Source organism: Cygnus olor, chromosome 10, assembly GCF_009769625.2.
Source record: "Cygnus olor isolate bCygOlo1 chromosome 10, bCygOlo1.pri.v2, whole genome shotgun sequence".
NCBI classification, from domain to species: Eukaryota; Metazoa; Chordata; class Aves; order Anseriformes; family Anatidae; genus Cygnus; species Cygnus olor.
The window spans coordinates 1,635,390-1,660,335 of record NC_049178.1 but is presented as its reverse complement, the minus strand read 5'-3'; the positions used below and the strand labels follow the sequence as shown (position 1 = coordinate 1,660,335).

Genomic DNA, 24,946 nt, shown 5'->3' with positions numbered 1-24,946 from the left:
GACATGGAAGTTGCTGGGCAAAGTTGTTTGACCAATGAAGAGTTAGCGGGAAAAGGACTGCTGTGGGGCGAATGGTATAAGAAGGGAGCCTGTCCTCAGTATGGGATGCAACACGATATGATGAAGTTCTGTCATCAATAAAGTAGTAGCAGTTACTGATCCTAAAAGAACCCTGGTGTCCGTGTGGTCGTTACGCCACGAATGGCACCCGAACAGGGACATGAACAACAGGAACAGGGACAGGCTAACAGAACAGGGACCGGGACGGGAACAGGGTCACTGATCGCCTAATGAAGATAGGTTCGGCCAAACTCAGCAAACAGCTCAAAGAAGCTCGTATAGAAAGTCGGTGGAAATAGGCGCACCGGAGCTGGAAAGAAGCTCAAGCTGAGAGAAGCGGACCCGCGCACACAACTGCCCCTCTCTGGCCGAAGGTAAGCGGTTGCGCATTATGGGCAATCATACGTCCTTAGAAACAAAGACTGTCCTGGTAACCTTACAGCTTATTCAGACAGTTTATGATCCTGAAACATGGGACCAAATAGAGGTCAAGGTGTGGGACTCCGCTACTAAAAACGGCAGGGTTGAGGTGGGATTGCTTGGCGCCTGGCGAGCAGACTGAGGCCTTGAAGAGCCGTGTGCGACCACAATCAGAAACGTGTGGTTTGCCAGATAGCGAGGGAGCTGCGGGCTCGTCCACCGATCCTTCTGCTACACCATCGGCCCCCCCGCCGCTACCGCCATCGCAGGCCTTTGCTGTTACGCCCCGTGGTGACCTGGACGTTCCTTTTGATCCAGGCCCTACAGGCCCTGAAAAGGAGCCGGATCTGTTTCCCTTCGATCCAGAAGGAATAGGATACATAAGGCCCGAAGGCCGAGTTGCTTAACAACTTAAAGCGAGACATACTGTTCCCACGACTAGCCCTGGAATTCTCCGGTGTTTGTAATCAAGAAAAGGAATGGAAAATAGAGACTGTTATATGATCTGAGAAAATTAATGAAGTCATGGAAGATATGGGAGCACTTCAACCAGGATTACCAACTCCAACTATGCTCCCCAGTCATGGACATTAATAGTAATAGACTTAACAGATTGTTTGTTAAACACTTGCCAGAATTCGGAAAACTTTGCCATGTTTATGTTTCAGTTGGTACCTTTTCTGATTGTACATATGTATAGGTGTACTCGGGTTTCTTATGAATATGGAAAAGTCATGTTCTATATATTTAGAAAGTTTGACGGTTGTGTGTGCGTGTTGGTAGAGCATAGACTCCCCGCACACCTAGCACTGTTTACTTGCCTCTTATAAATATTACTAAATTCAGATTGAGTTGTATCTTCATTTATAACGTTTTTAGTGTCAGAAACTTTAGCAAAAGTAGGATGCTGTCTTATAGTACAAACTTCAAAAGCTCTGACTGAAGTAGGCAAGAGAAAAAAGGGAGTTTGCTGTACTAGCTGTTTGGATATGCCAGGCTTCAAGTCTATTCAGATTTAACCTGCTCCAGTTTAGCTGCAACAAAAGGAAGTGTAGCAAATAAAACTGGTACTAATTTCTATTCTATCTTATACAGGAAACTATATTTGGCTATAAATAACGTGAGGACTGTAAACTGAAAAAGAATTAGTTGGCTGACATTCTGTTTAGTAGAGCACCAAGTGTCACAAGCATCTGTTACTGTTTAAGAAAGCACGGCAGCTGCTATATGCAAGTCACTTATTAACTTGTAGAATCCAGACTGATGCTTCTCACCTGCTATGTTCTCAAGCTTAGCTAGTGGAAGTTCAGGGCTTATTTGAATAAAATATTTTCTAGACATGTATTCAGAATCTATCACCTTATTCAAAAAATAAGAATCATGAACTACTTCTGAAGTTATGGTAATGATAATCATTTTTTTCTTTCCATCTCAAATTAAGCAAATGGTAATTAAAACTTCTGGCACTTTCTGGCCTGCTGTCTTGTTTAAACTTTTCTTATTGCGTGCAAGGGAAAACTTCAGACAGAAAAGCCGAGCTTTAATCCATAACGTTGTGCTTGTTCATGTCTGGCTGTTCATGATGGAAGTTCTTCCGTTCACTCTTAGCAGAAACGAACTACATGATGTCGTACTGTTTCAAAGCTTCCACTACTTATTTTTTTCGAACCCCATGTTTATATTTCACTTGAATCCCATGTTTCCTATAGGGATGCTATAAAATCTAGAATATTCACTGTTTTCTTTCCAGTTAGAAGTGCATTACATTCTCTTTGTGTGGCACTTTGCCAAGTTTTTTTTTTAAATCAATATTTATGTGAACTACAGAGATTTGCATGGTTATGAGCATTTATATGGTTATGAGCATTATTTGCATGGTTATGAGCATATATCAGCATCCTGCAAGATGGAGAAGGGAGAAAAAACCGTTGCGGCAAAGTTCTGTGTAGTGTAGTACAATAACAATACTTCTGAGCATACTTAGATCTGAGGATCAGCTCTCATGTTCAAAACACTTTGAAAGTCGAAATCATGTTATCTTCATTATGCAGACTCTCAACTGCATAATTAAAAGTATCCAGCAATTACAGTAAAGGCAGTTAGAAATAGTTATTAGATTCGGCAGCTCACCCAGTCATTCTCTCAGGAAGGAATTTGTGTCTGCCTTGGACTCGAGGATTCCTTCCTGCCTCTCCTTTCTATTCTTGCTTCCTGATGCTCAATAATTTATTTCCTTCTTTAAGATATCATTTTAAAAAGAGGTGGTGGGTTTTTGTTTTTGAGGCAAGCAGTAATTTCAGCAGTTAGCGATGGACAGATCTGTAGCACCATGTTCTGTTTGTCTTGGTGTTTTGAAGATGAGAAAAATGGAGAAGTTTCCCACATCTTGGCAAGGGCTCCTCCTGCAGGTGGCCAGTATTTTATTGGTTTGTTGTTGATTTGTAGAAAATAGCAATGCCTGGCTACTCAGAGCATCGCTGTTTCTGTCCTTGGCTCAGCAAACTAACCCACGATTTTCTTCTGTCACAGTCACATCGTTATCTGGATATTTTCAGTTCCCTTCTGTTGCACTGATGTAGAGCCCCCTCCTATGCACTGATCCTTCCCCAAGCGCCAGGATTTCCCTTACTCTTCTCAGATTCCTTTTTCCATTGTTTCATTTGTACTTGGGCATTAAATGTTAATGAATGTGTTTCTTGAACTGTTTAGTAAGAATCATTTAAATACTGCTGTAGTGAACATGTAAAATTCAGAATAAATATCATCCTTTTATTTCTGCACCAATACTTTTTATCTCCATTGATCTCACAAAATGTATAATCATCTCTTTGACAAAGTATTGTTAATTTTTTTTGCCAACTATTAAAGCTTGAAAGTGGCTATAGTATCTAAATATTTCTTTAAAGCACTTTAAAATCCTTTATGATGAAAAGTACATAAAAGCATAAAATAGAATAGTATTTTTACCTTAATTTTGTAATGTAATCTTTTAAAGAGACTCAAAATTTCACAGCAGTATGTTTCATTAAAAGTGTTATGGCTAACTGTTGCTCTTAGGAGTATGTTTGCATCCTTGAATTTCCATTTCAGTTGAGAGCAAGTTGATGTTTCACATTTTTGCTAAATTTGTGGGAATAATTGCAGGTAAAATCAAGCAGCAGCGGCAGCACCTGCCTAATACGCAGACCAAATATCCTAACTTAAAGAGTAAAGGAAAGAAATGAACTGTTTGTGAAAGTAGGAGGAAAAATATATGTAAAAAGAGCTTTAAGGGAAGTGAGGCTGATTATCAAGCCATTATTTTAATATAAAACAGACAGATTAGGGCTGAAAAAAATGTTACATTGAGAAGTGGGTACTGCTGTATTTCACACCTTTTTGTAACAGCAGTATTAATTTTCAGAGGAAGTGGCAAAAGCGTAGAAACTGTAAGTAATTCCATTTTATCATTCCAATCTCCTCTTTACTAAAGTTTAGAGTTATAGAGCTGTTAAGCATACAAGGGAGTAGATGTGTGTTGTCTAACATCTGTTCTGTAAACATGTTTTGTGTTGTGCTGTCATCTGTGTGTTTCTCTCCATATTGCAAGGTATGCCCTTCCGTATTCATTTACTGACTTTCAGCCTAAGTGCATTAAGTTTTTCTTGTAGTACTTTGAAAATTTGCTGATGGGAGAGATGTTGTGGTGTGTGGGTGGGGGGAAGCACAAGGATAACTAAAATTCTCAGCACACAGCTTGGGCTACGAATGATTTATAGCAAAGTTGGTTTTCAGAAGAAAAGATGATTCTGCCCAGATCAAAGAATTTGTATCATTTTTATCAGCGGAGATCAATCTGGCAGCCTGTGTCCTGCTGAATTTGGTAATGAAAAGCTGTAGTGGTGGTGAACAAGCTAAGCCGGTAAGATATCAGTGGGAAAATAATGCACCTTCCTTTCTCCTGTCTATTCTGCATAAAAAGCAGAATAACAGCTTCTCACACTGAATTGAAGACATAAAAGGAAGCTGATTCTTCATGCACTAGAAAGAAAATGGATGCTACTGTGGCTACAGACACTGGCTACAGTTCTGTTACTTCTAATCCTGTGTGGGTTAATGGCTTGAATCCATAGGTGCTATGTCCAGCTTTATTAATCAGGTTTCTTTCCTTTAAAATCCTTGTGAGGAGAAGAAAAGAATACCTTTAAAGAATACAGTTGTCCCAAAGGACTGGGAAGGAGGAAAATTATTGAGTTCAAAGTGTTTGTTATATCAAGGTAGCTTCTCATTCAGTGTTAGACTCAAAGACAAACAAGACTTAAATGTCGATAGCCATCAGTGTTTTAAAGATGATAATCCATCTTTTAAAACAAAGGGTGACAGCTCTCCACTCAAGAATGAGATGGTAGTGTAGAGCCAAAACATTGACTCTTGCCTGTTGTTGCAAAAATTCTCTTAGGCTATGTACATAAAATATTCAGAAATTTTGATATAATCTTTGTCTTATGATTTGTCCTTATAGCCCAGATGCTTTTGATAAACATTACACAAATATAAATTAACCTGTTTCCCAAGATGTCTACATAATAAGCAAATTCAAGGGTCTGAGTTGATCTGCCTCTATTCTTTCAATTTCTGTGCTGAAGCCTCTGAACACCATTATCCAAAACAAAACAACCAAGCCTACCAGTAGCTAGGTAATTGCTGAGTTGCGACTGGATCTTGGCACGCTGCTTGCGGTGATCTTGTTGCTGCTTTGTATGCCCCTCGACCATTTGTTACCTGGGGACCCACTCGTACACTTTGTGTATGGGCTCAGGATTTTACCGGAAATTATTTTTGCAATAACTAAATAATTATGATGCTTCTGAGAGAAACCTAAGTTATTGTGCTCTGACTTTAATAAAACAAACAAACAAAAACCCCTTCAAATAATATGGATTTCTTTTTTTTCCTGTGTTTGTGTGTGTTTGCTGCAAGAAGAAACCAGGTGTATAAGAGTAAAGCTAGACACAAAAACAAATCCCAACGGATGTGCAAAATAAAAACAATTTATTTTGCTATGTATTTTTTAACAGCTCAATGTGATACCTATAAATAGAGGAAACTGGAAGTATGATTTCTGCCTTCAAATTAATGTTATTTCTTTAAATTTGTGGTTTTGCAAGTAAAGGTCACAGAGAAATGTCTTTATGTAGGCATGATTGCTTAATTTATGCATTTAAGAAAAATAAGATTACATTTCTTTCTTACAGTCCCTTCTGTGTGGCTTAGAAACAGGTATGTAGAAATAAAGTTTAAAAATCTGATTTCCCACCTGTGTTTGCCACAGTCATTTAAGTGGCATCCTTTCTTTACGTTTACATATCTAGAACTTGTGTTACTTATTATTATTATTATTACTTTTTTTTTTTTACTTTCTCTCTGATGTAGTAGGATCTAGTTAAATTTGTTTTTCACACCTTAATGCTCTCAGGCACTTATCTTCCTTCTCAGATGGATTTCTAGTTGCTTCACAACTTATCCTGGAAGAATTACTGTGCTAAGGGGCATTGTTCAGTTCTGTGGGAGAGGAGGTTCATGTTTATTGCATAGCTGCTTGTCCACCCAACAGAACACTCGAGTTCTGACGGTTCGTTTTGGCTTGTTGTGTTACCAGGGAGTCAGGATGAGTTCATGAGGTCCAGGGCTATCGCGTTTTGCAAAGCACTCCTTTTAAAAAGCATGGCTTAGTTTCTTGTTCAAGAAATGTTTTCACCCTACTTATAACAAGAGATAACTGATATAGAAAAAATCCCAAAAATGCGTGATCTACAAACTTAAGCTAAGATTACTATCTGATTATATTTTACCTGATTTGATTTTTATCATTGACATCAAAGACTGCAGCTTAAGACAAATAACTTTCATCTAGACAAACAAGAAGGGGGATGAAAATCAGACTCTTTATTTTGCCATTTTTACAGAAATTTTTCTCTTTCTAAAAGAGAGAAGGTACATGGGAGAAGAAAGGCTGTGGTATTCATAAACAGATACTGAAATTCAAGATTCAAAGTGTATTTTTTTTCCTTCCTTCCACTCCCAGTGTCAAGTAAAAATGCACTCCAGAGTCTGATGGACAGGTGGGGAATACGTTGGCTATGATCTGTTTCTTCTAATTCCTGGTTCTCTTTCTACAGAAGGTCCTGTTCCTGAGCTGAGGAAGCAATACCATGTTGCACCAGCAGATCTTCATAATCTCAATGCTGTATTGGTTGAAAAACAAGTTGAAACACAATTCCAGTCCTATTTCATGAATATAAGTTGGAGTCTCAGCACAGATGGTAGTTTTTTTGTTCAAGTGGCTGGTGGTGATCCTAAGGAGAGTGAGAAAATGAACTGCAGAGGGTAATGTCGGACACATGCCATGAGCAAACAAAAGGTATCCTGCTGCCTTTCAGTTTAACCATAGAGGTTTAAGAATGAAAGTTAATTGTTCTGAAGAGATTGGTGAGTACAAACCTACGTGCTTCCAGATCAATAGAGGCATGTTGTCTCCTGGGTTGATTGATGCGTTACCTGACTTTGTGACTCTGGGTGAATTGTTGCAGTGAATACTGCCACCCCACATGTTCAGTAAAGTACTGAAAGTACTAAAGTACTGAACCCACATGTTCAGTAAAGCGATGACTTGGTTGCAGTCATAAATACACAAGATACTATGCCACTGGCAACCACAGGCAGGACTTGTAGGCAAACATAATGCATTGGAAAAAATAGCTAAGTTTTTGGGCATCAAACTTTTGTTCCTGTTAGAAACAAAAGCAGTGGATGGCAAAGGTAAAAAAAAAAAAAAAAAAAAAAGAGCTGGGAAAAAAATGATTGGAGTCTAGCGAGGAGAGCATCAACAAGATAGAGAAGGTAGTAGTTGTTTGTGGAGTGGAAGGGATATTAACATAATTTATATTGTATGGATGGTGAGAAATTAGAATATGCTATAAAATTGCAGAGACCGTTTTTCCCCAGCAGAATTATGAATTCTGGTTCCCAGATCTGGGACTTCCCTTGTTAGAATATAAAATATTTTATAAAGGATTTTCTGCCTCCGGTGGGATGTTCTTATGTCTGCAATGAAAAGACTGAAAACCACTTTACCAGATCTCCTAGGACAGGCACAGGTACAAAATGAAGTTATTCCTGTGACTGAGCAGAGAGCTGAAATACAGAGACTATAATTTAGATATTTTATGCTTTAATAACCGACTTTTTTTTTGTTTTCATGAGATGAACATGGAATAAACTGGATAAAACTGGGAAAGGTGTGACAGACCTTGGTGTTAGTTCTGTAAACAGGCCAAAAGATCAAGTACCATGGCAAATTTTACCATTGCAACATCTTATTCAGAGAATCTATTGCCACAGAAGCTTTCTCTGTTTAATGTTCTATGAGATGAAACCATTTTTATATTTTGTTGATCTTTTTTACTATGTCTGTTTCACTTCAAGCCAATGTCAAAGAACTGACAGCCACAAAGATCTCTGTGAACAGCAAAGGAATTATTGAACATTTTCACTGTATTCGATGCTATTATACGGAAAAGTTTCAAAGTCAAACTGCAGCTGGTAATCAAGGAGTAAGAAATTTTCAAGCAGTTTTCTTCATCTGCCTTACTTTGGGAAAAGGGAAGTGACATTTAAAAATATGCACTAGAAATGTCCCTTCTGCTGAAGATAATAAAAACGGACCTAGAAAAGGAAAAATTGAACCTTGATACTTAAGATTTTTACTGAAATAGGATTCTTAGCCATGTGTTTTGGAAGATGGAGAACAAAGCTATAAGAAAATTGGCCTCTTTTCCATGACTTACCTCTCCTTCTGTTCTCAAGTGAATGCTTAGAGCTAGGGTGACATAAGCCAGAAATACATGAGCTGTCATTGGATGATCTAGGACAGAGGATGGTGTGATAGGGAGCAGCTGTCCTTCATTGTGGGCTGAAATAATTAAAATTATCCCATATTGGCTGCAAGCTATAATTGTGCATGTGTAATTATTACACTGATACTTTGTAACTTGTTGCAGTCTCTGAGTTCAGAATTCTCTTCTCCTAAAAAAGCTATTTTTGTCTTCTTATGTGCACCTATCTGTTAGCAGATACTTATTTATATAAATTCTCCATTAAACCTAGTCCCACTATAATAGTATACATATTTCTAAGTATGAAGTCCTCAAGGTGAACTTTTGTTCATTTTTATTTTAGTGGCAGTTCTATTACGTTGGATTCCCTGTAGAACCGGAAACAAAATATTTCATCCAGGCTTACAATCTACCCCCAGCAAATATAAATGATGATTTTTCCATCGAAATCCCTTTTGCTAACTACACCAGGTAATTTACCAAGAATTCTCTGGTAATGATACTACTTTCTTTTTCCACCCATGATATTGCACAGTCTTCCTTAATGAGGTCAGAAATGGCTTCTGTTTTAAATGTGTTTTGAAATCTATATGGTACCCTATAGACACACCATTATCAAAGCTGTGTACTCAGATGCAGGCAGTTCCTTAGCACTGTTTCTTTTCACTTTGTTTTCCCCCAAGCTTGTTTTGTTTCTGTATTTCCTTGCCACTTTTCTTTTAGCAATGGATTGATATAATTCTAAAGAAAATATTTGTTCTGCTGTCAGTTTTAAAATAATTTGCATTTTTAACTGTATAGTTCTTCAGTGTAGTTTTTTGTAAAACATTAATCAGGAATATTATTATTCCCCTAAAGTTGTAAGGCAGACCGTAGATTCAGAGGTGCTTTAAAGAATGTGTTGTTCTGGTCATTTTGTCCAATAACTGTTGAACTGTCTCCACACACAAAGACAAAGACCGGCTTGGTGCTTGTCCTCCAGGACAGCTGTCTAGGAGGACAAGTGGTGTCCTTCTTAAAAGACAGCTGTATTTGTTATGCCTCCCTTCAAGACTTCACATATCTGGATCAAGGCATTGCTGCTGTATGCATAGCACTCTTCCAGCCAGAACATGTTCTCTTCCTAAAAAGGCTTATATTAGTATTGTTTGAAATAGGTTGTATCTGTTTATAACAATTTTCTTTCTTGTTTTGAGTTGGATTGTTGGGAGATGGAGAGGTAATAAGCGCAGCAGACTTAGTAGGATGTTTTTCTTCTGGTTTCCTTTAATCTGCAGTAAGATAAGTGAATCATTTGTAAACAAGCTTTTGATGCCACAAGAAAGAGCACTGGGATTTCACTGGGACTTTTTTTTTTAAAAAAACTTGAATGCCTTAGTTATCACCATCACATTTTAGGCAGCTCTCTAGGAAGATAGGTAAGTGGAGTACGTTTTGTGTGTGTGTTTGAGGTGACAATAAAAGTAGGGATGGTAATAGAAAATCAGACAAAACCACTAAGCCACTGTTCATGGAGCAGGAACTACATAGGCTAGTACTTAGTGCTAACTGTCCATTTTAAAATGCATTGTGCATAAGGATTCACTTATGGCTAATTTGATGGACTTTAGTGAAAATGTACACACATTATGCAAGCATTTGCTAAAATTTTAAATATCCATTTACATTCACAGGCTGTAATGACAACGTAATGAAATACAGCAAAAGTTGTATTGAAATGGGTAAGTGCAATGTATGCATATAGAGATATCTGAAGAGAAGAAAAATAACACTTCACAAGTTTTACAAGATCATCTTTGCCTGCATACTGAGTATAATCTAAGATCTACTTATGTTTTTATTCTGTATATTATATTCCATGGCCCTAAGATGGGAATTTTGAGAATTCTGCACAGTTTAATTTAGATAATAATGCCATATTTTAGTCCACGAAAATGTGATTGAGAAGTTTTCTTGGTTTCTCTGAGATAATGAATTTAGTTTAGTTACTGGTAGATACACTATGACATGAAAAAAAGTACTTTATTTAATAGACTAAAATTCCTTGCAGATTTTGGCATTCAGACTTGTCATTAATACTAAGTACTACTGCTTCCCAATCTGTTGGAGCATTTATGGGCTAGTTGTAGCACATATGTTTTCAAGCGACAGTACCTGTTGTACCTGAAGCAGCTGCAGGGTCTCCTTGTAACTAACACTTCTGACCTGCCCTCTTCCAAGGCACAAACACTCTCTTAGGTCATAAGCTGCCATCTGCAGGGTGTTCATCGCCTATCACAAGCACATTTACAGCAGACATCCATTTCATCACTTAGTTATTAAAAAAAAAAAAAAAAAAAAAAAAAAAACCCTGAAATATTTTCAACCCTCAGGAAGTTTGTGGAATCCAAATGTAACTGTCTGTAAAATAGAGACAGGATTAGAAGTGAATTTTACAATAAGCAGTCTTGGGCTTGAATACTTAATTCTGCTTTATGAGTGCCAAAATTATGAAGTACTTCTTGAAAAAAACGTGGAAGCAAAAGTAATTTTCTGTTAAATCATAATATATTGAAAGCAGCATCCTGTAAGTTCTTCTCTACTATCATAGTTGTGCTCCACTGTTCCAAAGTGCTGCACTCCACTGTTCCAATACATTCTTTCACTTTTTGAGATGGTCTTTTTTATTTTTTATGATGTTTTTAAACAAAATGATTTCATTCATTGTGAGCTTAATAAAATATATGAAAATATAAGAAGATATATAGTCACTAGTTACTTAGGCTTAACTAATATGAAACTTATCCTTGCCTGCATTTTCCACTATATTATTTGTTTTATTAACTGCATTTAAAGATAAACATATACACCGCATGTAATAATGATATTGAGACATTAAAACATATATAATACCACCTATTAAATGTGATTTGAAACGCAGTTAACTATTACCTGTAATTTAACTTACTAATGACTCCTTTTGTAATAAATGTCTTTGACTTTTTCCTCCCTCTTGGACACTTCTTTGGAATTTTATGATTAGATAAATGAAGCAGAATTTCTGTGAGGATACTAGGGAGTGATGAGAGCACTGATATTTCTGTAGAGGTAAGTAAAATTTTGGATTTGTTTTCTGTGAACAGAATATTTGCTTGTGTATAGCTAATGTGAAGAGTTATATCGATTCTGGCTATCAAACAAGATGCAACTATAGCATTGTACATAATTTTTTCTTATTAAAATGGCTTTTTGATTATGGATTGATAGACATCATGCCTCATCTCACGGTGGTAATTGGAGTCTGTATTGTTCAGTAGTGTTCCTGTGCTATAAAGCTTAAAGCAAACATACCTAATATATTCACGCTGAATCTTCTTAAATTCTTACTTATCTCATGAATGTCTCTTCTTTATTGTTATTTATATATTAGTAAGGAAAATATCTTTCAAGAAAATCTTGTTTTAGGAAGCACTATTCTTCCAAGGAGACTAAACCCTAACACCAAAGAAAATATATGAAAGGTGTTAATCTGTGCAGAACTTCCATTTAATTGTGTACTGGAATTGTTCTACTTTTTTCCTTTTTTTCCTCCCCCAGATATTTCCTTATTTTGGTAAGTGTGGATATGACTGCCCAAGGCCTACAGAAAACCTATCAAACTGTGTACAGATGAAAGACAATGGTTAGTTGAGTGTTTATCATTTCCAAGTCACAAACTTATCAGCAACTGTTCAATGTTTTCTGTTGTATTATGTATATTCAGCAGATTTTCCATGGTATGTTTGACAAAATCTGGGAAAATAAATGTTTTGGTAAACAAACATTTGAATGTCTGTCCTGGTTTTGGCTAGGATAGTTATTTTTCTTCCTAGTAGCTTGTATGGTGCTGTTTTGGATTTTAGATGAAAGTAATGCTGGTAACACATGGATGTTTTAGTTATTGCTGGGCAGTGCTCAGCTACATCCCTCCTGCTAGCAAGGGGGCAGGGGGTGCACAAGAAGTTGAGAAGGGAGAGCACCAGGACAGCTGGCCCAGACTGGCCACAGGGCTATTCCGTACCACGTGGTATTGTGCTGAGCAACGGAACTGGGGGGATTTGGCTAAGGGGCTGACATTGTTCAGGGACTGGCTGGGCATTGGCCAGTTGGGTGGCAAGCAATTGTGTTGTGCATCACTTTTTTAAAATATTGTGGTTTTTTTCTTCCCCTTTTCCCTTTCTTACTAAACTGTCCTTATCTTAACTCACGAGTTCTTGCACTTTGTCCATTCTTTCAATTCTCTCCTCCTGTCCGACTGTGGGAAGTGAGCAAACAGCTGTGTGGTGTTTAGTTGCCTGCTGGGTTAAACCACAACAGCATCAAAAACCTCTGAAAAAGCAGGTGACTTCAGTCTAAGGTAATTTTATACACACTGGCCTTGGTAAACTTTGCCTTACATCTTCCCTCTCTTTAAAGTTGAAGTTTTAAACTTAATACAGTCAGTAATGCTGCAGTTCAGAGATTACTTAGTAACTATCGCTTATGGCAAAACTCTAAACAAAAGGGTAGAGAGAACAAGTAATGAGAGGTTGCAGGAGGAGGTGCATTCCAAAAGCATGGAAGGAAGTCTAAGGAAATAGATTCAGACTGTTTTTTTTGTTTAAAAACAGGGAAGGAAATCAAGTAACTCAGTACACAGCTATGCTGTTGTCAGTGTGATTATTAGGTCTTTTGCGTTACCTTTTATCACGATTCTTCTTCCAAGTATGGACACTAGAAATGTTCATTTCAGTAATTCATTAACTGGAGACAGATTGTTTCAGCTATGCAAGACTTGTTTGAAACCGTTTTTCTTTTTTTTTCCCCCAGAGATCCTAACAATCAATTCAGTTGGAAGATTTGTCTTCTCCTTGCTGCTGTACTTGCAGTTGTATCTATTATTGCTGTGGTAGTTTGTATCCTTACAAAGCAAGGTAAGAGTTCTCTTTTTTTTTTTTTTGAAGTTCAGTATTTCTGTAATTCCTGTTGATTTTTGTGATTTTTGCAACCCTATCCTTTTAGGTGAAATAGATCGTACAAAAGTCACCACCTTTTAGGTGGTATCGTAATAGATAGTCTCAAGGTTGTTTAAGAAACTCCAGGTAAGTCTCCATTAATGCTTTATTTTAAATCAATATTGTGCTTTTCAAGGGAATCGCCCACCATACTCATTACAGTTTGGTTCATATTGCTGCGTAGTTGAGGAGTGTGGCCTTGATTCTCGCACGTGAAATTGAACTGGAAGACAGGCTCTAATGAATCTAATGTAGTGCAACCACTAGTGGGTATGCAAGCCACAGGACCATACCAGGGATAAGCTGCAGTAAAACCCCTGAAAGACTTGGTGCAGTCTGGTCCTTGGCCCAGTTGTTCTGCTCTGTAGTCTCTGTTATTCTACCACACTTTTCACTAATGTAAGACTACCCTTTTTCCTTCCACTGTTTCTTTCCTAAATGGAGAATAGATACTCAATTTCTTAAACACTTATGAAACAGTAAATTACATAGTGTGGACAATTTTTGGTTTGCCACTTCTTCTTTTGCAATAACCCAGCTGATGTTTCCTATAGTTTTGCTGTTTTTCTTTGCTTAGCACCTTTATTCACAGTATTAGTTTTGCAGAAGGACTAACAGCATCCTTCTGCTACATTCTATTCTTCACACCAGTCTATAATGCAAGGCTGCAGTCAACCCCTTCATACTGAGAATGCCATTCAAATTTTGTTTTCATTGTTTCTAGAAACACTGACATTTTAAGAGAGCATATGGTGTCTTTTTTGTTAAGCAGATACATTTAGAAGGCAATTCTTCCATCAGGTGTGGCTACAACTACGTGTTAAAGTATTGGTTATATATCCAGATGTTTGTCTTTATCACACTGTCCTTTCTTTTGCTCAATTTCTGCATGAGGGCTGCCAGACTGATGTCATTCTAGACTTGTGGGAGAGAAGGAGAATTGCTGAAAAAGGTCCTGTAGCATGGCTTGCTGCTCAAAAAGCAGCAGCAGATAGGGTGATTTTCCTTAGTTCAAACCCTACCACTGCTGCGTGTGACAGTGCCTGTAAAAGTGTGAGAAACTACAGTAACACAGAAAGCATGTTCTCTCTTGCAGTTAACCTCTTCTGTAGTGACATGACAAATCGGTCCTCTGTGCAAAAATATGTGGTTGTTTCTTTCAACGAGGCGAATGCACAAGACACTTTACCAAGTGCTCTGAATATCTGTCCAAAATACTGTCTTATGAAGGACATGAAGAATTTCTATAGAGACCTTTTTGCTTCATACAACTAGGTGCATAGCAAGAAATTGAGAATTAATAGTTGTCTGGATATTAAGCTCTAGTCTTACAAAAGCTGTACAATAGGGACAAATTTAATATGAGCTTTCTTACTTGAAAGAAATCACTAATAAAATACTTCTATTTTAACTGGTGAAAAACGTAGAAGTGACTTCCACAATATGAAATGAAATGAAGAAATTTGTTCTTAAGTAAAATAACCAGTAAGAAGTAATCGGTTGTGAAAATAATGGAATGTAGTTCACTAAGTAATTTAGAAGTACTGCTCTCCCCTGCGCAGAGTTTGTGAAGTTAACTGGTGGACTCCTCAGTTGCAGTGAAGTGGTGCAGTCTGGCTCAGAGGCTGTTTTGGTGATTGTAACTTTGTTGAGATACAGTGCACATTTACAGTATATTTGATACGGTATTGTAAGAATGAAGTAGATTTTACATTTCACTTGTTGTCCAGGTGTCATCAGCACTCATTGATGTAAAGTTGTGAAATTTTTTGCTGTGGAGAATATTTGTAGGTCAAAAAATCAAAAAAAAAAATCTTTGTACATACGTACTGTCTCTTCTGTATCACCCTCAAGTGACTTAAAAATTAATTCTGTAACTGAAATTCTAGACCCTTTTCTTGACATCCACCCCCGCCCGCCGCCCCAACCCCCCCCCCCCCCCCCCCAAAATGAAAAACAAAACCAAACCCACCACTGACAAGTAACCTTGCCAGAGTAAAATCTGAAGTATGGTATGCTTTCTGGAGATCTTCAATAAAAGGGAGCTCACAGTTACTACTTTTAAATAAAATATTATAATGTAACTATAGCCTGCAGTAAATTATTTTCAGATGAGTTTACAGTATAATTTGACTAGAGAGATCCTTTCTCTAAAACTTTTAATGAAAGCAGGTTAAAAGTAAGTCAGTTCTTTATGTGATTTGCAGAAACATTTATCTTTGATATTATATTGTCGAAAGAGGTTTAATAATATTAACCTACATTTTAATTGCAGATAGGGATTTAAGGCATCGTTTGCAGGTGGTGGGAGTCTTCATTACAGAAGATAAAACAACAAATAGCACTTAGATATAAACTAAGCCTCACTTATTTAAGGATTTCAGAGAAAAAGCCCATGCTATATAAATAGCTATTTATAGCTATATAAAAAATAAATCTAGTTCTAGGTGTATTATATTGATTTCCTTTTTAAATAGGGAAAGAGTGGAGCACTACCACAAATAAGGAGAAGCTAAAATGAGATTTTAATTATGAAACCAGGGAAGAAAATATATTCCACTTTCATAAGTTTTTTCACTTAATAATATAAATTATTATAGAAGCGAAATACAACAGCAACTGAAGTCTAGGTTCTCTATTTCACTTTTTCCATGATGATCATTTGTATAACAATTTTATCTCTTGGTAACATTAGTGTAGGAATGGGAGTACGGCATTAATCACACAGAATGCACCCTTCAGGTGTTGTTTCTGTGTATATGTATGTGTGTCTGGAATTAATCTTGGCTTAAACTTAACCTTTTCAATATATGGTATCTCAAATTCCCACATTGTGCCACTTTTGTGTGTGTATATATTTAAAACCTACATAATATAAATGCAGTGAATCTGGAGATAAGTGATATTCTGTACACTAAAATCAGTGCATACAATTGAAAAGATCAACTATAGCAATGCTGAAGTAATATGCATTCGATAAGATTTTTGCACCATTATTGGAAAAATCTCAGTTGAAGTTAGTTTTAATAAAATAAACCATCAGCAGAAAATCAATACATCTGCACTGGAAAAAAGTGACATCTGGGGATCGATTAACCATGCTCTCCTGTAAACATACCAGTTACCAGACAAACGCAGCTCGCTCTCGTAACATTCTTACACCAAAACGCTGCCATTCTCGCTGATATATCCAGAGCTCCTGAGTTGTGTCAAGACAGGCTAAAACAGCACCTCCTTTCCATGCAATTAAGCGGGGATCCATATCCTAAATTTAAAATACATAGGGAGAGTCACTACTCTGCGCGCAGTTCTCAAATGCTGCCTCCTTTTTTTTTCCCAACAGTATTCATTACTTAGAATCTTGGTAGTGAGGAGAGGAGAAAAAGTTTTTCAAAATTATTCAGAAGAAAAGACTTTCATGATATTGAGATTTAAAAAAAAATGGAAAAAAAATACTTAAGGTGTTTTAAAAGTCACTTTTTTAATGACTTTTAGACATGCCAGGAAAATCCTGCCCTCAGCAGGCAGGCCAAATGCTCTAAAAATACTCAAGCTTTGCTTTTTACAAATTTTGTTTGGTTACAGCCAAGCTAAAATGGCCATACTTTAACACTGATGATAATTAAAACAAAACCAAAACCTAACAATTCCTTACTGAGCAGAAAGATACTTTCATGGACCCATACTAATTTCTTCTTTGAGAACATGGCCCTCAGCTAAGAAGCACTTCCATGATCAATACCAGTAATTATCTTGCTTTACCTGTAATTGCCTGCCTGTAATACCAGTGCTATAGTATGAGCTGCTAGCTTGCCTAAATCTCCTCAAAAATACACAAAAAAGTGTAACCATTCTTTCTGTGGTTTTGAAAGAATGTATTATTAAAGATCTTTTGAAGATTTCAACCAACCCTAGTTTACTAACCGTGTAGCTCTTAGTTAATGTTATACCTTAGGTCTTGTGATGACTTCAACATTTTCAACGACTCTTCTGAAAGAAGGGGGCATTTTGTTGAGAATTCGGTGTTGAAGAAACTCTTGAGCTTTATGAAACATAAGACCTCCTCCCACTACTAAGATGGAGCTGTACATTTTCTTTTTTGTATCATCGGATGCTGGAAGGAATGGATATATAGAAGTATATCTATTTTTAAACTTTAATAGGGCCTGTATTTATATTTCAAAGAACTTAATGTAAGTCAAACTAGATACAAATTGGTAAAAATTTACTTTTAAAATTCTTTTGCTATTCCTTGGAGCTTCAAAAACGAGCTCAAGAAAACTCAACAAAGATTCAAGTTTAACAGTGCAGCTACTCTAGAGATGATAAAATAAAGGGACATACATACTACTTTCCTAAAATCTAGGAGTTACCTTAAATCCACCCTGAAAAGAAATTTGACAGAGTTATACAAATGTATTTCTTACCACAGCAGTCAATACTATGAAGGATGGCTTTGTCAAGGCCTAGGGCTTTGCCTTCAAACTGAGAAATCGCTGTTTTCCTGGACATGTGTGCACTTAAAGGTTCCTCTGAATCATTTCCAGATATCATACAGTCACTTTGGGAAGATCCCAGTTCCACTTCTTGGGGGTAGATCCTCTCTGAAATGTCTGTGGCTTGGCCTCTCAAGTCTCCCTCATACGTACCAGGCTTTGACATAGACTTTCTATCAGCTGTAGCTTTTGCAGACTTAAAATAAGAAAACAAGTTTAAATATAAACTATGAAAAATAGAAAAAGATCTTCAACAGGTTACAGAACAGTACAAAGACTTAATTAAGTACCACTACTTCACCTTTTTGCACAGAAAAGTTAAACATTGCATTGCTGCCTCATACAATTTTTGATTCCCACTTTCAGAGTAAGGGTTTTAATTTCAAATCCACCAGAAGTATCAATGCTATTATTATGAAGTCTCCTTAGACACTGAAAATACACAGTTCTAATTAAGGACTTGTCTAGACATGTGTAATTCCTCACTTTACATTTGTTCTTTAATGCTGCTGACCCAGATAACAAACCTTGGTCTCAGAGATGAGGTACTAAGTCCTCATTTCATTCCCTAATTACATAATACTCAATGAAAAATAAAACCAGCATTCACACACCTGCTCCTGCTTACTTTGTGTGGCTAGCAGATAATGTTCATCATGAGGATCTTCAGGGTCACCTTGTGACCTGTGTTGCAAAGTTGTCATTTTTTGTCCAACAATTCCAAAAGTTGCTGGATAAAACAGAGCCATTGGAGCCTGAAGAATGAGAGATTTGGCATTTTGTTATGTGCATTTTTACCAAATTGGTATTTACTATAAAAAAAGAAAAATCTTCTACTATCTTAGTTTTCTTGCAAATCAAAATTAATACAGATTTTTTCAAGTAGTTTCATAAAAGGCTTAGTGTCTTCAGTTTTGTATAATTAAAAAAAACAAACATTGAATATACTTGTAGATGTTCATAGGTTTCTTTACAGCCTTGTGTGATGTACAAGTGATTCAAATGTAGTTTGTTACAGAGTTAGAAATTTCAGTGCAGTGAAAAATTTGCAGAATCAGCATTCATTCCTTACACTTGAAGGATAAACATTGTCATCTTCAATTGAACTCACAAACCTTCTGGCTAAAGCTAGTTAGAAATGTTGTGCATTGCCTTGTGCTTCATTAGGCACGCTCATATATATTGTAATTCATTTTAATATTATTATTAAGCATATGTAAAAAACAGTATGTAAATTACATAGGCTAAATAGCATGGAGACAATACAAAGAGAGGCCCTGAACCTGAACACTGAATATACTTCTTGTCCCTTTTACAAAAATCACCTGTAATTTTTCATCCCCTAATCGAAACTGGTATAATAGAGCTGGAGAATCCGGATGCCGAATTTGGAACTCATGGTCTTGCAATCCAGAAATATCCTGCAGTCAAAAATGTTAAAAAAAAAAAATATATATATATATGTATTTTTTGTATCTCTGTCAAACTGTGGGCAATGACAAAAAATAACAGTTCTAAATTTCATAAATCTATTCTTCAACTCCTTTTAAAGTCTTTTCCTTGTAGCAAGATCTACCAAAACACCTTTCTACGTGCTTAAGCCTCTAAAATGATGGTGTGTTTCGAACAATGAGACCTGCTGGCAGATCTCACAAAACTGAAGCTGAAAAACAGCATATATGCAAATACTATCAGCTTTTTTTCAGTAATGAGAACAAATAAACCTCCTTTCTAACTAGCTGGGATTCCTTTCAACTACAAGAAAAATAAAACATATTTCAAATACTTCAGCTCTAAACCTTCTACAATTCTTGCCAGTATTTCATTTTCTATGCCCATTAAGCCCATTTCCTACAGCTCTCCTGTATCTAATAATTAAAAATATACCAGTTAGAGAGGACTATATGAGATGACTATTCTATATTAAAAATAAAGCACACAATATGTGCAAACACCACCTTTCATTGAAAAAAAGCATGCATCTTCTGAACTGTTGCATATATTCTAACCATTTTATACGCTTTTTCCATTTGCTAGCAATTGTAGACTCACTTAAAGGTTTCCCAGAGTAGCATTCTGTAGAGGAAAAAAAGAGAACAGACAATTTTCCTTTCTCACCTGGTCTAGATGACAGAATGTCTCCTTTAGGTGCTGAAGCAGAAGGCAATCCAACTTATTAGTTAACTGACAGTCTCTGTATGGAAACCCTGCTCGTTGCATAAGCCAATAAAAACACCTTGACACATCAGATCCTCCATATGCAAGGCACAGCCTAAAGAATAGAGAAGAAAAATATTTTATTAATTTTCTGTAATACTGGCCTTCTATAGTGGCAAACATAGGAATGAAGGCAACATTTTAGATGTACTACGATCATGACTTCCACATAGTTTGCAGAGCACAATGTTCTGCTATTTTCTTCTTTTAAACATGTCAGAATTCTTTAAGGTTCATGTTCCAACATGATGACCTTGTTGAATAGCTCACAATGAAACAAACAAAACAACCACATGACAACAACATAAAAAAAAACAAACAACACAACAAAACAACTGTATTTGCAAAAAGTTTTCTGTATTTGTAAAAAGTTTTCCTCATTTTTTAAAGTCAAGTCTTTGGTAAGTAACTAAGTACATGCTTGTAATAATTCTGCACATGAAAAGATACCTGGTGTTGCGATGGGAAACACCATCTTCTACACAGCAAACACTCGTCTTCTGATCTCCCACATCTACTATACACGCACTGCTTAAACCACTTCCAAAAGTAGCACAGACAGACTCCTGGTGTACTACAATTCCTAGCAATATGAGAAAAAAGAATATCCAATTTACACCAAGCTCCGCAGCTATGTTTCTGAATTCAAAGCATGTCTTTTAAATGTCTTTTATGTCTTTAAATTCTTTAAAAAATCTACTCATAGCCTGAGTCTCCACTGAAAGGTTGTACATTTAGTGATGATTGGGTGGAGGACTAACACAGTTTTTGTTGGGTAAACCCTTGAAGTCCTGCAAAAAGCTACTACCAGGATGGATGCCTCTATTTGCATGTTCTTATTTTGTGAGATTAAGGATACTGTTGCCAGACAACCTGTTTTTGTAACTTGTATTGCCAGGTCTTGGTTATAAGATGCATATGAAACATTTTCCTAGTTTTTTTCTAGAATAACATTGTACATTTTAGAAAGAGTCATTTAAAAATACTTGAGAAATCAGACTTGCTACAGCCTTTTTATCTCAGCTGAAGTGAGAAGCCCACAGTTGGAATACCTGATAGCAAAGCAAGAAAATGATTTCAGTGCTAGGCAACCATTTTGCCCTATTAAAAGAGGCAACAGTTACAGGAATATCAAAAGATGAAAGCTATGAGCCCTGGCCAAGCTGGGATTGGCCTGCAAAAACGTGTCTTAAGGGGAAAAAAAAAACAACACAATTTTATGCTATTAATCATTCAGTGCTTGCTTCTGTAGGGTTTTACCTGAGAAGCCCATCTTCATTAGGATCATATTCACCAGTTCTTTCACATGCTGTTTATTGTAGATGTCTGGAATTAGTAAAATGCACCTATAGTACTGAATATAAAAACAGTAAGTCAGCTCTCAAACTGAGTTTGTCTTTGCACGTTTGAATACCTGTTGCCAATTAAGAAAGCATAATCTATGAGGTGCTAAAAGTAGTAAAATTATGGGAAGGTGGAACATTTTTAATAATTTTTTAAAAATATTGAGAATAAGTACCAAGTTAACAGTTTTTAAGTCATTAAAGTGTTTTCAAGTACACCAAATACAGCAAAAACACCTACTTGGCCAGGAAGAGAAATTATGCAAGTGTTAGACACCCATTCCTGTTGACTCCTTTTTAGTCAACATACAAAAAAATAAGACAGAAATTTCTATGATGGATTCTATAAAGGACTTTGATTACATAAAGGATTTCCAGATCTTCTTGCTAGAAGTTCTATTAACAAATTTTGTCCTAAAGGAACACACAAAATTCCAAATGAAGTCTTAGACAGGCAGACAGCCTTAGACAGTCTGACAGTCACCAGACAGACTATCCATTAAGAAAACTACCAGTAAGAGGCTACCAGTAATAGCAGGTTGATTCTCTTTTATCACAACATTTACAGAAGTGGATACAGGCCACACTAACACATTTATAGCTCACCTTTAGGTCTTTCAGTGGTATTTCCAGATATTTTTGTATCGCATGGGACCATATCACTTCAAGATCTGCTAATACTGCAGTGAGGGAGCCACCAGGCCCTGCGTGGAGGTTCAACTGCCCTCTTCTAATAGGCCAATGTATATTATAAGAATCCAGTGGATTAACATATAGTGCCTGAAAATAAGAGATGAAGTTACTTTTCTCCCCAAATCAGTAATAAATATTAAAATAATATTTCAGAAGTAGTTAGAACATGGCATACAGCAGCACCGAGACCAATGTAACAGCAATATAGTGGATTTCTTTTTAACAGGTCTAGATTGCATTAAAAAACATTCAATACATGGTTTAAATTGCCAGAATTTTCCTATCCATGGATGCAGAATCATTTAGGTTGGAAAAGACCTTCAAGATCAAGTCTCTAACAGTGTCTTTTTTTCTGTTATCTCAAAGTAATAACTAAAATAATTTAAAAACTCTTTGAAGTTCATGAATACCTGCTTACTGAGCAGTGATTCCATGTGCTGATCCTTTTATCAGTTTCTTGCCTTTTCTCTGAATTATACCACATGGGCAAAGTTCTTACCTAGTCCCTACAGAAATGGTGATTTACAGCAGCAAAGAATCCACCCTATTGCTTCTAATAACTAAGTGAAGCTTTAGAGTAGTCACATATGTTTTACTTATCCTTGACAAATACAAGAATGAAAGAGACACGGTTTATCCTGCAGTTTGAAAAAAACGTTTACTTGCTAGGCACCTAGGAAAAACCATCTGGTCTTGCTGAATAATAATAATATTCAGTTAGTCCCTAGTAAAGTTTCTCATATATTGCTAAATTTAGCCTAAATTGTTCTTCAATACATACTACTATATAGCAAAGTACTACTGATTAAATAACCATATTAAAAAATAATAGCCTCATTTTAGCAGGGAAATGAATCTTACCTCTTCTCCTACCAAAAATTCAGGATGATTTGATGTGTTTGTCCACTTTGCCCCAGAGCTGTGATCTAAAATAGCTGGCCGCATCTGTCTGTTGTATGACCTGGCCTGAAATGTAAACAAGTCAAACGCTGTTGATAAATATTTTACCAGTCACTTTTTATGCTTAAAAGCTAAACAAAACAAAACCAGAAACCAAAGCAATCGACACGGAAGAACCAATTTACATCTTCACCATCTTCTCAAATCTTCATTATCAATGCACACAATAGCACTGTCTGTATTTACTGTATAACAGATGTCTGTTCTTGGGCATTAAAACATAGCATTATATCAAATGATTACATGAATTAACAATTTATTAAAATCTTAAGAATGAGTTACCTGGTCGGGTGACACTGGTATACGCCTCGCACCATTTGACATCTTTTTGGACCATATTGCTTGGTCCACCATTTTAAGGCCATTTTGTCTCTGCTCAGTGCTTTCAGGTTTCTAAACAACAAAAGCACATATATAACAAAATACTTACTTTCCAGTCTGTAAACTAGTAACATTGACTGAGAATCATGATTGTAGTTGCTAGACGGTAGGACTTTTTTATATTAGAGTTCCTGACACCTATTTGTCAAAGTCATCCTGAGTTTTTGTAATTGACTGTAACAGCTGCTGGACTTCATCTCCAGTTTGAGGAGCTCTGGACATTATCTATTTAACTATAAAAATATAAAGTAGGAAAAAATGTTTAAATAGATCTCAATTATTTAGAAGTGAGCTTTAGTATTAGAAATGTGAATTTGATTAATGATTTATGGTATAGATTTTGATTATGAATAAAATCATATATTTTCTGAATGGACTAATATTACTAGCTACGTTATCCATACTACAAAACAAGTTGTAAGGGGTGCAATCACAAAAGGAGGGGTTCGATTCTAGTTCCGCAGCTGTCATTCTATAAACACAAACAGTACGCATGGTAGCAGATCATGTGGCAGAGAAGTCAATGAGTACAAGCTCTCACTCTATCAATTTATGAAATTTAATTCATTGTGACCAAATGAAATGACATAAAGGGGTGCAAATCTACTGGCTTGGTTAAGGTGGCATCTACAGCATGTTAAAAGGGGGAAAAAGAAAAGGTTTGTCCTTGGAAGTGTTGTTCTGTGGAAAAAATCTGCATAAGGGGAAAACCCGCGTCACACAGCCAGAAAGGCCAGGAAATACCGCCCACAAACACCCGTTTTAGCGCGGTCGGAGGGCACTGGGGTGCCGGGCTTACATTGAGGCCGTCCCTGAGGAGCCAGCTGTCCCTGCAGGCCGCCTGCCCGGGCTGCCGCTGCCGCCGCGCTATGACGTGCGGGATGCCCACGGGCAGCGTGTCCGTGGCCCGGCCGAGGCGCAGTGTCGCGGAGCCGGGGTGGATGACCACGATGAAGTTGCTCTGTATCTGCTGCAAGCAAGCACAAGGCGCGGCGGGGCCGCAGTGGGTGCCTGAACCTGAGCCCGGGCCCGTCTCCCCCGCCCCCCCCCCGCCCCTCGCCCGGCCGGGCCTCACCTCCTGCAGGGACTCGGGCACGGCGGCGGGGACGATGGGCCGCTTGGCGCCGCGCTGCTCGCGCTCGCGGTCGCGCTCCTTGTCCTTGCCGTTCTCCGCCTCGCCCTTCTCCGCCTGGGTCATGGCCCCGGCCCTGAGGAAGCCGAGCGGCGCCGGGCCCAGCCTCGGAGCGAGAGGGGAGCGGGAGCGGGCGGGCCCGCAGCCGGCACCGCCCCTCAGGGAGGTGCCGGGAGGGGGCTCGGCCGCTCGGGGCCGGTATTTGTGAGGGAAATGCCGTGTGCTCGGCTGTGCTGCTGCGGGGAAGGGAAGTGGCCTCCTCCGAGTGACTGCAGGGACTGCCCGCGCCTGGTCCCAGGGCAGCGAGCTCCTTCAGGAGGAGGAACGTGGGGAGGTGAGAGCGTTAGGTGCAGCCACA

The 24,946-nt window shown here is 37.5% G+C and overlaps 2 protein-coding genes across 7 annotated transcripts; one reads left to right on the top strand and one right to left on the bottom strand.

Moving 5' to 3' along the window:
- The first annotated feature begins 290 nt into the window (after positions 1–290).
- IL17RB (interleukin 17 receptor B) lies at positions 291–14,641 on the top strand. Its single transcript, XM_040569073.1, is given in 7 exon segments — positions 291–345; positions 673–798; positions 6,639–6,824; positions 7,945–8,072; positions 8,698–8,790; positions 8,792–8,825; positions 14,139–14,641. Coding segments are annotated over 7 exon segments (1,125 nt in total).
- On the bottom strand, positions 6,385–24,751 carry ACTR8 (actin related protein 8). Of its 6 annotated transcripts, XR_005822834.1 has the most exons (15): positions 24,532–24,742; positions 24,256–24,426; positions 23,358–23,468; positions 22,977–23,081; positions 22,029–22,202; positions 21,340–21,433; positions 20,530–20,662; positions 19,981–20,134; positions 19,188–19,283; positions 18,477–18,617; positions 17,794–18,058; positions 17,317–17,480; positions 16,485–16,631; positions 10,509–10,625; positions 6,385–6,815 (listed from the first exon to the last, which is right to left on the bottom strand). XR_005822834.1 is itself a non-coding variant. In XM_040568233.1 (14 exons), the coding sequence occupies exons 1-13, from the start codon at positions 24,652–24,654 to the stop codon at positions 16,488–16,490; spliced, it is 1,875 nt and encodes a 624-aa protein (XP_040424167.1). In that variant the 5' UTR covers positions 24,655–24,742; the 3' UTR covers positions 6,385–6,815; positions 16,485–16,487. The 6 variants fall into 6 exon arrangements, 5 of the variants coding, with proteins under 5 accessions (XP_040424167.1, XP_040424168.1, XP_040424171.1 ...); XM_040568233.1 differs by lacking the exon at positions 10,509–10,625; XM_040568234.1 differs by lacking the exons at positions 6,385–6,815; positions 10,509–10,625 and adding an exon at positions 11,005–15,138.
- Positions 24,752–24,946: the final 195 nt, after the last annotated feature.

Bases quoted from the DNA above. Each gene is read 5' to 3' on its own strand.
- ACTR8 (XM_040568232.1), bottom strand. From the start codon at position 24,654: ATGACCCAGGCGGAGAAGGGCGAGGCGGAGAACGGCAAGGACAAGGAG. The intron at 21,434-22,028 runs GTGAGCTATAAA...TTTTATATTCAG, and splicing joins TACCACTGAAAGACCTAAAG to TACTATAGGTGCATTTTACT. The intron at 18,618-19,187 runs GTGATTTTTGTA...CTCATTCTTCAG, and splicing joins TAGGGGATGAAAAATTACAG to GCTCCAATGGCTCTGTTTTA.